The sequence below is a fragment of the Sphaerodactylus townsendi genome, linkage group LG14 (genome assembly GCF_021028975.2).
Source record: "Sphaerodactylus townsendi isolate TG3544 linkage group LG14, MPM_Stown_v2.3, whole genome shotgun sequence".
Taxonomy (NCBI): domain Eukaryota; kingdom Metazoa; phylum Chordata; class Lepidosauria; order Squamata; family Sphaerodactylidae; genus Sphaerodactylus; species Sphaerodactylus townsendi.
The window spans coordinates 36,687,877-36,700,820 of record NC_059438.1 but is presented as its reverse complement, the minus strand read 5'-3'; the positions used below and the strand labels follow the sequence as shown (position 1 = coordinate 36,700,820).

Here is a 12,944-nt window from a genome sequence, read left to right as displayed (position 1 = left end):
TCTGCGGGGGCCACTCGCACGCTTCCATGCGAACAGCCCCCTCCCCTCCACCGGCATAATTTCTGCCAGTGGAGAGGCGCCCTTTCTGCACAGCGGAAAAGTTGCATTCAGCTGTTAGTTCCATTGTGTGTGTTTGAGAAAATAAAAGGACAGTCCCAATGTAAATGGCAATCATAAACCCAATCTCTAAAGAGTTTAGGATGGCAGTTCAGCCTCACACAGCTAAAACTCAGAGTTACATCTGCAGATCTCATTCCAGCAGTCTTCGCAGTCATGCCTATGTGCTCCTTCCAGTAGAGGGTGCTGAGTTCTAATTGTTCCCTTCCTTGATGCTTTCCACTTATGGGCAGCAGTGGTGTGACATTAGAGGATGTGTGTATGCGTGTTGCTGCATGCACTGGTTGGCTCCGTTGTAACATTCATTTTTTAATGTTTCTAACATTAAGCATGACATACAGTTCTGGTGAGCTTGAAAGCATACCTTGAGCGATCCCAAACAACGTAGAGCATACTCGTTAGCTCGTTTCAATGCCTTGCCCAATGCTATGACATTTGGCAGATACAATAATATCCCCTATGAGAATAGACTATGCCAGTGTAAAATGGCTGTTGTTGAGACTGTCCAACATGTACTTTTAGAGTGTTCTATATATGATCTTCCACGCACCATGTATATTCATCCCTTGATAGAGAGGTTAGATATTGACATGTTATGAACTTTCTACTCAATGGTTCTTGTGATCTTATCTGTGAAAATGCTGTGAGCTTTTTGAAGCATTACCTGGCTAAGCGCAATTATTCTCCACAAAACAGTCATATTATACACTGCATGGTTCTGATCATAAATTTCTCCACTTCAGAAAGCAATTTTTGAAAAAAGATTTAGATTATGTTCCATGAAAGACTTCACTGAGTCTAAGCATTGTACCACTAAATATTTGATACCCTTAAATTTCCATACATATCCAATTCTCTATTTTATTTCCCAATTCAGCTTGTATGTTAATTTTTTAGCATTCTGCACTTTGCCAAGTTGATATCTAGTCTTCAAACTATATTCCGTTATTATTCCAACTACTCTTAAAAATGTATCCCTAGGGCCTCTCATCATGAAAACTACATCATCTGTATAAAAGATTTCAACCATCCTTTTCTGAATACCAACACCTTGTGTATTTGGTTCAGATCTGATCTTTAGTGACAAAATCTCTATACATACATCAAACACGTGGTGTACTGTTATTACAGGGGCTATACAAATTCTAATTTTCAGTAAGTACACCTTACTTTGCAGTTAAATCCATCTATTTTCTCAATCACTGACCAGATTTAAATTTTAATAAAACCTCCCATAAGAAATGCTACTCGATATAATCAAATGCCTTCTCAGTACCTATAAAATAGAATTTCTGAGTTAGAATGGAGTAACTCTTCTGATGGATTCAAAATTAGGCTCAGCAGACCAAACTATTAAAAAGAAAAGAAAAGAACTCTATTTGTGGAGAGGGAAAGAATATTCAGAGTGTCCAAGCCTTATGTTGAGATTTTTTTTGGCTCTAGGAGCCAGAACTCATATTTAAGAGCCAGACTCCTATTTCAGCCTTTAGGGTTCTATATTCTAATGACCATCTTGCTGTATAATTGTTACCATAAAACCTAATTCTGTCCCCTTTACTGTTTCCCATAATTTTATTAAAGCTATGGCACAAGTATTGTAGTCTTTAAATAAACAAATATAGAGGTAATCCTGGCTGTTATCATGTAACCTTTAACCCTAATCTTTAACCCTAACTGACCTTCTCCCAAATAACTTATAAATTCATTATTGATTTAAAAAGCTCAATTTAATTGGAAACTGTAGTGACTATAGAAACCAACTACTTAAGGAATAGATGCATCATCCACCATTGACTAGTATGAAGGTAAGTGCATATAAACGAGATGTGGCAAAGACTTTATACATTATTCAATAATACATTCTGATGCAAAATGATGGAGCTGGATCCATCCTAGTTAGCTTTTGGGTGGTCAAAGGTGGTCAAAGGTGAACCCTTCATTCCTTTTTCACAAGTAGAAAAACTGGTCAGATATAATATTCAAAAGACCATCTCATACCTTATATTACTTCAAGGGTACCAGAGTCTGGAGCAGTTCTAGTCCAAGTATTACTTCTGGCACTGGGTAAACTGGACAGGCTAGACAAGATGCTGTGAAGGAATTTGGTAGGCCTGGTCTTCCTTCCTTTTGTTTGTTTATAGAACATGCTCATGAATGATTGAAGTATCCGATAGGATCCACCAATTTTGTACTTCCACTGAGAATAGCTGAGAGATGCAAAAATAAAATCATTGCTGAAAATACTCGGTGGCACAATGAAGTTGTCAAGCCTTCAGCTCCATTGGGACAAGTGTTCGTACTTTATTGCATACCCAGGTGCTTGGGGAAAAGTTGGGAAAGAGATAAAGGCATTGATGGCACTGAGAAACAGGTTTGGGTGGTGAAAGGGTGGTTGGAAATTTTTAACTGGAAGTGGTGACCAAGATGCTGCTATAGGTTTATATTGAGAAAAGGTTGAGAGGTGTATCATGTGGTTTAGTTTTGAAGTATGCAAGACTGATTTAGTTTTGAAGTGTACAGACTGTATTTCCTGCAGACAGCAGTGTTCAGTGGCTGCTGTACTTTCAGCAGCCCAGAATGTCCAACTACTGCCTGGAGCCCTCTGCTACAGCTGCTTTTCACCATTTTGTTGTCTGCTGGCTCTCTGGAAACAAATGTGGTTGGCCATAAGAGCAAGGGTAATCAGGAAGAATTGTCTCTGGTTTCTGGGAGTCATGGCATCTCGTTTGGTTTGAGCTCCCATTAGCTCCTGGCTGCACTAACTGCATGGGGCATATAGCTTGCTAAAGAGTTGCATTCTGGCCTCCTTAATCATTTTGAGGACCTTTAATTCAGCAGGTGGCTTGGTTTTGGTTTCTTTTGACCCTCTGGCTCTGGTAACATTCAGGATCAGTGAGTGTAAGTGTGCTATTTCAGCAGAAGAGACAGCCCTCTTCGCCCCCTTTTTTCTTTTACGTTTCCTACTTTCATTTTCTCCTGTTCAAGTTTTCCTTTTGGCTCAGCAGTAAGGGGTTTTTTTTTAGTACCAAAGATTTTTTTAAATAAAAGTCAATTTTACTAAGAAATTAGAGCTTTTAATTTTTTATTGTTTGTTGTTTGAATGGCACTAATTGGATTTTTAGGCTCCTAAACATAAAAGCATTCAAGACTGATGGACGGCAATAAACTAATTGATTTACTTTTCTCTTGATAAGAGGTGTGGAACTCTTTTCGACTGTGAGTTGCGGTGACTGGACAGCTCTTGGTGTGATTTGTGGACACTCGAGAGACCCTTTTGCTAAAACCTTCAGTTTGGGATTTGTTTTGTCTCTTGATTTGGAGTTACCTTCATTCTGTCTGGACTGGACAGTTACAAGGCTCTATGCCTTCAAGTGGATTACAAAATCTTTTGATATGGAAAATACAAGATCTGTAGACTTAAATACATTACACATTGACAAGTACCTAAATTGGGGCAATAAAGGAAAAGTTATGTGTAACCTCTTTGGTCAGTGAGTGGCAGTAATGAGGTAATCTCAGAGTGATTTACAAGCATTTGAGATACCCTTCTGTAAAAGCAAAAGATCGTTGCAGATATGCTGGGTTAGATTTCAGCTGAAATTTGGTAAAATATTTTCATCTGGGGATAGCTTAATACCATTGTAGTAAGACTGTTACCAGACAATGAGAACAGAAACAGTTTAATCTCATACCTCACATTCTTAAATAAGTAACCATTTCCTGGAATGTTATATCTGAATTATTGAGAAGCATTTTGATGTGTTGCTGGCACCTTGAGGAATTGAGAAAGAATTCCAATTCTGATCTTTCTATCTTTGAAGATGTCCAAAAGCTCAGCAGAGATGATCAAACAGCTCTTACTAAACTCTCAACAGATAAGTCATTCAGAGATTAATATGACAGAAGATCTCAAAAGTGTGGAAGAGGAGATTAAACAATCAGAATTTACTGCACGAGAAGACTTAAAAAGACAATTGCAGAATTTCAAACAGGAGCTTGCTTTGACTATGTCTATAATTAAAGATTCAGAATCAACAGATGAAATAGATCTTGAAAAAATAATTCATTGAGAGTCTACGAAAATATTCCCCACCTGGTGAAGATCTTCTTGATATTGAGCAGACGTACAGAGAACCATTAGCAGAAAGGACGGCATACTAATCTTTCAAGACATGCTGAACATGTTCCAGAGTGAACCTAACTTTCTAAAACAAATTCCTTTGAAAGAAGAAACAGAATATACTTGGAAATTTTTACTAGTCTTAGAAATGTTCCTATCTACAGGGAAAATAAGTATAAAAACTGCAAATCAAGCAAAACAATTGGCAGCACATCTTACAGAGGAAGATTTCTTCAAAGACTCCAGGATTGACTTTAGAGAAAAGCCACCAGACATTATAAGTAACACAGGAAACCGCAAGAAAATGGATAGACTCTTGAAATTTCAAGAACAGCCTCCAGAGAAAAAACCTCCAGAATATCTTTCACCCAGAAGGTTGTAAGAAAAACGATAAAAAATATTGGAGTCTATTCTGGAAATGTAGTCAGAAATCTGTTATATTTTTTCTTATATTAGAAGATTTAAAATGTTGGATATTAATCTACACTAAAAATGTAAAACTCCATATAGACAATGATATGTAATCTCAATGTGAACTAATTACATTAGTATGTTAGCCAAACTTATATATTAATACTTTTTTTCTATATTAATTAGAATAATATTTGGTATTCTTTTGTACAAGTTTTTATCTTACTAATATGATTTTGATGTATAAGAGTACAAATTAATGTATACCGCTCTAACATATATAATTCCAATATGAATTTATTTACCAACTATAGTAAGTGTAATAGATGCCTCTATATGGAAATTTGAAAGAGTTCCCATATAAGAGAATTGGGAAATTACAATGAGATAATACTTTTATATGGGAAAATTAACTGAATAGAAATCCAGAATATTAACTGAAAGCAAATGAATAGTCTTACCTTAAAGATTATAGCATATAAAGTAGTATTAAGTTTTTGTTTTATTAATATGACTTTAATGTACAAGAGTATAAATCAATGTATGTCCTTTAACAAGTATGTTAGTATGAAGGGACTGCCAAATGTATCTACCAAGTTTGTTTCCCCCCCTTTTTCTTTATTATACTTTGAATTGTTCAACTAGCTATTAATGTAGGCCTATTTATTATTTATTATTTTCTTCTTTTTTCTGTATTGCATCTATTCTGTGGAAAAATAATAAATAATTTTTTTAAAAAAAGAAAGAATAATCTCTTGGCTGTACACATGGATGGCGGAGGTAGAAGGCCACCTGCAATGAAACTAATTTGAGAGGGCCAGGTGACAGTATCTTGCCCAAGGACTTTGATCATCTGAAGTTTCTCTGGCCTTTTTGGGGAAATACGACTGGGCCAGAAACAGATTAAAAACACGCATTTTAGGGCTTCTCTATTTATCCCATCTATTTTCTCCTCAAATGCTATTCAGACTCTAGCAACTAGTGCCCTTTCTGACAAAATGATCTAGACCATTGGACATCTACACACACCTCAAACTCCATCAATTCCGACAATCCAATAACTTCAGCAGAGCCCTACAATGAATCAGCACGATGAAAAAGTAAAAACTACCTTACTTTGAATGGGCAGAGCCATGCCATGGTCACTTTCACAGACAGAGGCCCCGGGCACACCACAAATCCGAGAGTGATTGGGATTGCTTTTCTGGCCATCAGTCTAAATTCATTACTAGATGTTGCCTACACATCCAAATTAACATTTGCATTCCTTTGAAAGATAGTTTCCATACTTGGGTCTATTTTTTAATCTGTTTATTTTGGATCATGTTATTTTAGTTCTGTGATAATCTTGTTTGTTAATTTTATTTCACCAGTTTGGATTCTCAGTTATATTTGGTTTTCATTTCCTTCGGTTTCAAAGAGAAACTGATGTTGTGTAGTAGTTAGTGTTGGACTACAATCTGGGAGATCTAGGTTGGAATCTTCATTCTGCTATGGAAGCCTGTTGGATAACCGTAGGATGTCACATTCTCAGCCTAACTTACTTTCACAAGTTTCTGTTGTGAGAGTGAAATGGAGGAAAACAGAGAACAAAATAAGTTCATTCGTGTCCCTAAGGGAGAAAAGGTGAAGTTCTTATTATTTGTTTGTTTGTTTGTTTATAACCTTTAATGGCATAGATAAAAAGAATTAAAGGATCAAAAGAAATTTAATCTGTTATTTAGTTTAGATGTGAAGTATGAATGAAGTGAAGTATGAATGAAGTAAGTAGGTATTATTACAAGAGCCAGATGCAATACTTTTCCATTGGCCATTACAAAGCGTCACTACCTATCTCTCTCTCTCCAGGACTGGGTCTGTCCACACTGTAAAAACCAAGTGGAGACTCTTGCTCACATTATACTTGACTGTCCGAGATATGTGGGTATTAGGAATTTCTTTCCTGGGCAGGTCTTAGACAAATCTGAAAGAGACTCTGACAACTCTGTTGTGGAGCTTTTGTTAAATAACACAGAGGCCATGTTCTTGGAAAAAGTAGCAAAATTTCTTTTACAAGTGACAGAATTTGTACTTGGAATGTATGGTACTTCTGGTTTATGCCTAATAAAGGTTTTTGGATTGGATTGGAAGTGACAGAATTTTCTAAGTAACGTCCAATGCTAGATACACTTTATCTGTCTGTGTTTTGAATGTACTTTTGATTTGTACTTCAGAAATGTCTGTAATGCTCTGGAGCCTATTTTAATATGCCTAATAAAGGTTGTTGTATTGAAGTAAGTAGGTAAACAAATACCTTTAACATTTTTCTTTCACTGACCTATCCAAATGTGGGTGAAATTCTGCCTTTCCCAGCTTTTTTCCACATTTTGGTCATCTCTGTCCCCTTACTACTTTGCTTTATGCCCTGATTTCCACATGCATTTTTGTGTCTTTAGTCTTCACTTCATCTTTTTGTATTGCCTCTATTTCCCCCCCAGCTCTTTTGAGACCACTTTTACCCAGTTTTCAGGGAGCCAATTTTGAGCTGGCTTTTCCCTAATGTGTAATGTATTTATTGTTTTTTTTAAATCCTATCCACCTCCAACCCACTTTTCAATTATTGGGCTGACATCACTGTTAAACCTCTTTCCTTCCATGAAAGATGAGTGATTTCATTTTTAATGGCCCTAAGATATTGATATATTACAGTAGTATGACTAGTTTAATCAGGTTCTTAGAATCCCTAGCTTTCTTTTTTTAAAACAAAACATTTCTAGCCCTTTTCCCCTTATATCTCTGAGGGAAAGGACTAAGACTTAAAAAAATGAAAGTTGGGAATTTAGAGAGCCTGCTTAAACTATCATTTCACCACTGCAGGGTTCTATCAATATTTTAGAACAGTTTTGTTAAAAAAATTGGGGGTGATATTGTAATGAACGAGTAAAGTCCAGTCAAAAGCAACCGTGTTAAGTTCTTTATTGAGCTGGCATTCTTAGTCGGATACAGGCAATGCGAGAACTAACCCCCAACTCTCGAACAGCCGCTTATACGGGCTTCAGACAAGCTCCCGCCAAAAGAAGATAAACAATTCAGGTTCTCACACAGACAGTTTCACACAGGCAAGCGAGCGAAAGCAAGATAACCACAACAGTAAAGACTCCCCTCCCGGGCGTCCCGCCAGAAACTCCAGCAGGAATATTCCAAGGTTGAACTGCAACCTTACAGATATCTTTGATGCAGACGTGTAGCGGCAATGGGGACATCTGGGGCAGCTTGTCCCGGGCGCCGCCATTGCCGTCATGTGTTGGGGCGGGGGCATTTTGGGGGTGTGAGGGGCAGGAGGGGGTCGGCAGGCAGCTCAAACCTCAGGTGCAGTTCCCCCTCCGTCACTGCCACTGATAATGACATAGATGATGACAAGGCCCTCCTTTATTTCAAATTGGTGGGGTTCTCTGGAACCTCAGGGGTTCTCTGGGATCTTTCATATCACCTTCTTCCTGTCCATTTAAGTGGAAATGCCTGGGAATTTCTCAGAGGCCCTTCTACAGAGCCACGGCTTCTCCCCAATTCTAGCTGTTCAACCATTTCTACTTCTGTAGCATAAATGAAACTGCCTCAAAGCCATTCAGACAGAGCAATGACTGGGGTAAGATGGAAATGCTGTGTACATTTATCATAGCAACCTATTGGAAGGGACTTCCAAAGCCATCTAGTCCAACCCCATGCACTATGCAAGAAATTCACAATTATCTCTCCACACCTGCCAGTGACAACTGTTCCATACCCCGAAGATGGCAAAAAAGCCCCTCCGGGATCCCTGTAAGAAAAGCAAGAAAGAGCAATGAGAGCCAAGCTCTGGCTCATTCTGAACATGTAGAATAATGCACTTTCAAACTGCTTTCAATGCTCTTTGAAGCTGTGAGGAAAAGCAAAATCCACTTGCAAACAGTTGTGAAAGTGGTTTGAAAATGCATTATTCTGCATGTGCCTCTGATTCAGCCTTTCCTAGCTTCTGTCTCATGATCTGCCCAAGTTCACTGAATCAGCGTTGATGTCAAATGGCCATCTAGGCTTTGCTTAAAAACCTCCAAAGGTGAGTCCACTACCGCCCAAGGAAGCCTGTTCCACTTAGGAACGGCTCTGTCAGGAAGTTCTTCCCAATGTTTAGTCGAAGACACTTGAATTTCAACCTGTTGTTGAAATGACTTGTTCATTGAGCGAGTTTCAAAAACAGCATTTCCCCGCTGATGGGTGGTGGGGTGGTGGAGCACGGTGCTGCCTTGTTGCAGAGGTGGCAGTTGTGTGAAGTGCACCCCTGGAACGGTGTTTTTACCGTTCCAGGGGTGCTGCTTTTGGCCTGTGCGAAGTGGGTCCTAAATGCTGAAGGACTGGCCGATGATTTGTTCTAAAACTTCTCCAGGTATAGGTATAAAGCTGACAGGTGAGTAATTAACCAAATCCTCCTTTCCCCCATTCTTGAAGATGGGGATGACATTTGTCCCTCTCCAGTCTTCTGGAACGTCATTTGTCCTCCGAGCATTCTCAGAAATAATGGATAAAGGCTTAGAAATAATACTAGCAAGTTCTTTTAGTACGACTGGATGCAATTCATCTGACCCTGAGGACTTAGTGCAGTGGTGGCGAACCCATGGCACTCCAGATGTTCATGGACTACAATTCCCATCAGCCCCTGCCAGCATGGCCAATTGTGGGGGTGGGGGGGGGGGGGGGTGGGGGGGGGGGGGGGTGGGGGGGGGGGGGGGTGGGGGGGGGGGGGGGTGGGGGGGGGGGGGGGTGGGGGGGGGGGGGGGTGGGGGGGGGGGGGGGTGGGGGGGGGGGGGGGTGGGGGGGGGGGGGGGTGGGGGGGGGGGGGGGTGGGGGGGGGGGGGGGTGGGGGGGGGGGGGGGTGGGGGGGGGGGGGGGTGGGGGGGGGGGGGGGTGGGGGGGGGGGGGGGTGGGGGGGGGGGGGGGTGGGGGGGGGGGGGGGTGGGGGGGGGGGGGGGTGGGGGGGGGGGGGGGTGGGGGGGGGGGGGGGTGGGGGGGGGGGGGGGTGGGGGGGGGGGGGGGTGGGGGGGGGGGGGGGTGGGGGGGGGGGGGGGTGGGGGGGGGGGGGGGTGGGGGGGGGGGGGGGTGGGGGGGGGGGGGGGTGGGGGGGGGGGGGGGTGGGGGGGGGGGGGGGTGGGGGGGGGGGGGGGTGGGGGGGGGGGGGGGTGGGGGGGGGGGGGGGTGGGGGGGGGGGGGGGTGGGGGGGGGGGGGGGTGGGGGGGGGGGGGGGTGGGGGGGGGGGGGGGTGGGGGGGGGGGGGGGTGGGGGGGGGGGGGGGTGGGGGGGGGGGGGGGTGGGGGGGGGGGGGGGTGGGGGGGGGGGGGGGTGGGGGGGGGGGGGGGTGGGGGGGGGGGGGGGTGGGGGGGGGGGGGGGTGGGGGGGGGGGGGGGTGGGGGGGGGGGGGGGTGGGGGGGGGGGGGGGTGGGGGGGGGGGGGGGTGGGGGGGGGGGGGGGTGGGGGGGGGGGGGGGTGGGGGGGGGGGGGGGTGGGGGGGGGGGGGGGTGGGGGGGGGGGGGGGTGGGGGGGGGGGGGGGTGGGGGGGGGGGGGGGTGGGGGGGGGGGGGGGTGGGGGGGGGGGGGGGTGGGGGGGGGGGGGGGTGGGGGGGGGGGGGGGTGGGGGGGGGGGGGGGTGGGGGGGGGGGGGGGTGGGGGGGGGGGGGGGTGGGGGGGGGGGGGGGTGGGGGGGGGGGGGGGTGGGGGGGGGGGGGGGTGGGGGGGGGGGGGGGTGGGGGGGGGGGGGGGTGGGGGGGGGGGGGGGTGGGGGGGGGGGGGGGTGGGGGGGGGGGGGGGTGGGGGGGGGGGGGGGTGGGGGGGGGGGGGGGTGGGGGGGGGGGGGGGTGGGGGGGGGGGGGGGTGGGGGGGGGGGGGGGTGGGGGGGGGGGGGGGTGGGGGGGGGGGGGGGTGGGGGGGGGGGGGGGTGGGGGGGGGGGGGGGTGGGGGGGGGGGGGGGTGGGGGGGGGGGGGGGTGGGGGGGGGGGGGGGTGGGGGGGGGGGGGGGTGGGGGGGGGGGGGGGTGGGGGGGGGGGGGGGTGGGGGGGGGGGGGGGTGGGGGGGGGGGGGGGTGGGGGGGGGGGGGGGTGGGGGGGGGGGGGGGTGGGGGGGGGGGGGGGTGGGGGGGGGGGGGGGTGGGGGGGGGGGGGGGTGGGGGGGGGGGGGGGTGGGGGGGGGGGGGGGTGGGGGGGGGGGGGGGTGGGGGGGGGGGGGGGTGGGGGGGGGGGGGGGTGGGGGGGGGGGGGGGTGGGGGGGGGGGGGGGTGGGGGGGGGGGGGGGTGGGGGGGGGGGGGGGTGGGGGGGGGGGGGGGTGGGGGGGGGGGGGGGTGGGGGGGGGGGGGGGTGGGGGGGGGGGGGGGTGGGGGGGGGGGGGGGTGGGGGGGGGGGGGGGTGGGGGGGGGGGGGGGTGGGGGGGGGGGGGGGTGGGGGGGGGGGGGGGTGGGGGGGGGGGGGGGTGGGGGGGGGGGGGGGTGGGGGGGGGGGGGGGTGGGGGGGGGGGGGGGTGGGGGGGGGGGGGGGTGGGGGGGGGGGGGGGTGGGGGGGGGGGGGGGTGGGGGGGGGGGGGGGTGGGGGGGGGGGGGGGTGGGGGGGGGGGGGGGTGGGGGGGGGGGGGGGTGGGGGGGGGGGGGGGTGGGGGGGGGGGGGGGTGGGGGGGGGGGGGGGTGGGGGGGGGGGGGGGTGGGGGGGGGGGGGGGTGGGGGGGGGGGGGGGTGGGGGGGGGGGGGGGTGGGGGGGGGGGGGGGTGGGGGGGGGGGGGGGTGGGGGGGGGGGGGGGTGGGGGGGGGGGGGGGTGGGGGGGGGGGGGGGTGGGGGGGGGGGGGGGTGGGGGGGGGGGGGGGTGGGGGGGGGGGGGGGTGGGGGGGGGGGGGGGTGGGGGGGGGGGGGGGTGGGGGGGGGGGGGGGTGGGGGGGGGGGGGGGTGGGGGGGGGGGGGGGTGGGGGGGGGGGGGGGTGGGGGGGGGGGGGGGTGGGGGGGGGGGGGGGTGGGGGGGGGGGGGGGTGGGGGGGGGGGGGGGTGGGGGGGGGGGGGGGTGGGGGGGGGGGGGGGTGGGGGGGGGGGGGGGTGGGGGGGGGGGGGGGTGGGGGGGGGGGGGGGTGGGGGGGGGGGGGGGTGGGGGGGGGGGGGGGTGGGGGGGGGGGGGGGTGGGGGGGGGGGGGGGTGGGGGGGGGGGGGGGTGGGGGGGGGGGGGGGTGGGGGGGGGGGGGGGTGGGGGGGGGGGGGGGTGGGGGGGGGGGGGGGTGGGGGGGGGGGGGGGTGGGGGGGGGGGGGGGTGGGGGGGGGGGGGGGTGGGGGGGGGGGGGGGTGGGGGGGGGGGGGGGTGGGGGGGGGGGGGGGTGGGGGGGGGGGGGGGTGGGGGGGGGGGGGGGTGGGGGGGGGGGGGGGTGGGGGGGGGGGGGGGTGGGGGGGGGGGGGGGTGGGGGGGGGGGGGGGTGGGGGGGGGGGGGGGTGGGGGGGGGGGGGGGTGGGGGGGGGGGGGGGTGGGGGGGGGGGGGGGTGGGGGGGGGGGGGGGTGGGGGGGGGGGGGGGTGGGGGGGGGGGGGGGTGGGGGGGGGGGGGGGTGGGGGGGGGGGGGGGTGGGGGGGGGGGGGGGTGGGGGGGGGGGGGGGTGGGGGGGGGGGGGGGTGGGGGGGGGGGGGGGTGGGGGGGGGGGGGGGTGGGGGGGGGGGGGGGTGGGGGGGGGGGGGGGTGGGGGGGGGGGGGGGTGGGGGGGGGGGGGGGTGGGGGGGGGGGGGGGTGGGGGGGGGGGGGGGTGGGGGGGGGGGGGGGTGGGGGGGGGGGGGGGTGGGGGGGGGGGGGGGTGGGGGGGGGGGGGGGTGGGGGGGGGGGGGGGTGGGGGGGGGGGGGGGTGGGGGGGGGGGGGGGTGGGGGGGGGGGGGGGTGGGGGGGGGGGGGGGTGGGGGGGGGGGGGGGTGGGGGGGGGGGGGGGTGGGGGGGGGGGGGGGTGGGGGGGGGGGGGGGTGGGGGGGGGGGGGGGTGGGGGGGGGGGGGGGTGGGGGGGGGGGGGGGTGGGGGGGGGGGGGGGTGGGGGGGGGGGGGGGTGGGGGGGGGGGGGGGTGGGGGGGGGGGGGGGTGGGGGGGGGGGGGGGTGGGGGGGGGGGGGGGTGGGGGGGGGGGGGGGTGGGGGGGGGGGGGGGTGGGGGGGGGGGGGGGTGGGGGGGGGGGGGGGTGGGGGGGGGGGGGGGTGGGGGGGGGGGGGGGTGGGGGGGGGGGGGGGTGGGGGGGGGGGGGGGTGGGGGGGGGGGGGGGTGGGGGGGGGGGGGGGTGGGGGGGGGGGGGGGTG

At 53.9% G+C, this 12,944-nt stretch overlaps 1 protein-coding gene across 7 annotated transcripts in view; it reads left to right on the top strand.

The window, feature by feature from the left end:
• Positions 1-12,944, top strand: part of LOC125443515 (protocadherin beta-16-like) — a 431,392-nt gene that overhangs the window by 57,279 nt on the left and 361,169 nt on the right. For 2 of the 7 annotated variants that reach the window (XM_048515702.1, XM_048515703.1), the window contains exon 2: positions 3,312-5,566. The exons of 4 other annotated variants lie outside the window; for them this stretch is intronic. In XM_048515702.1, the coding sequence (XP_048371659.1) occupies positions 3,312-3,347 (36 nt within the window). In that variant the 3' untranslated portion in view covers positions 3,348-5,566. Of the gene's footprint in view, positions 1-3,311; positions 5,567-12,944 lie in introns of those variants that run through there. One more of the 7 variants, XM_048515704.1, reaches the window with a different exon arrangement.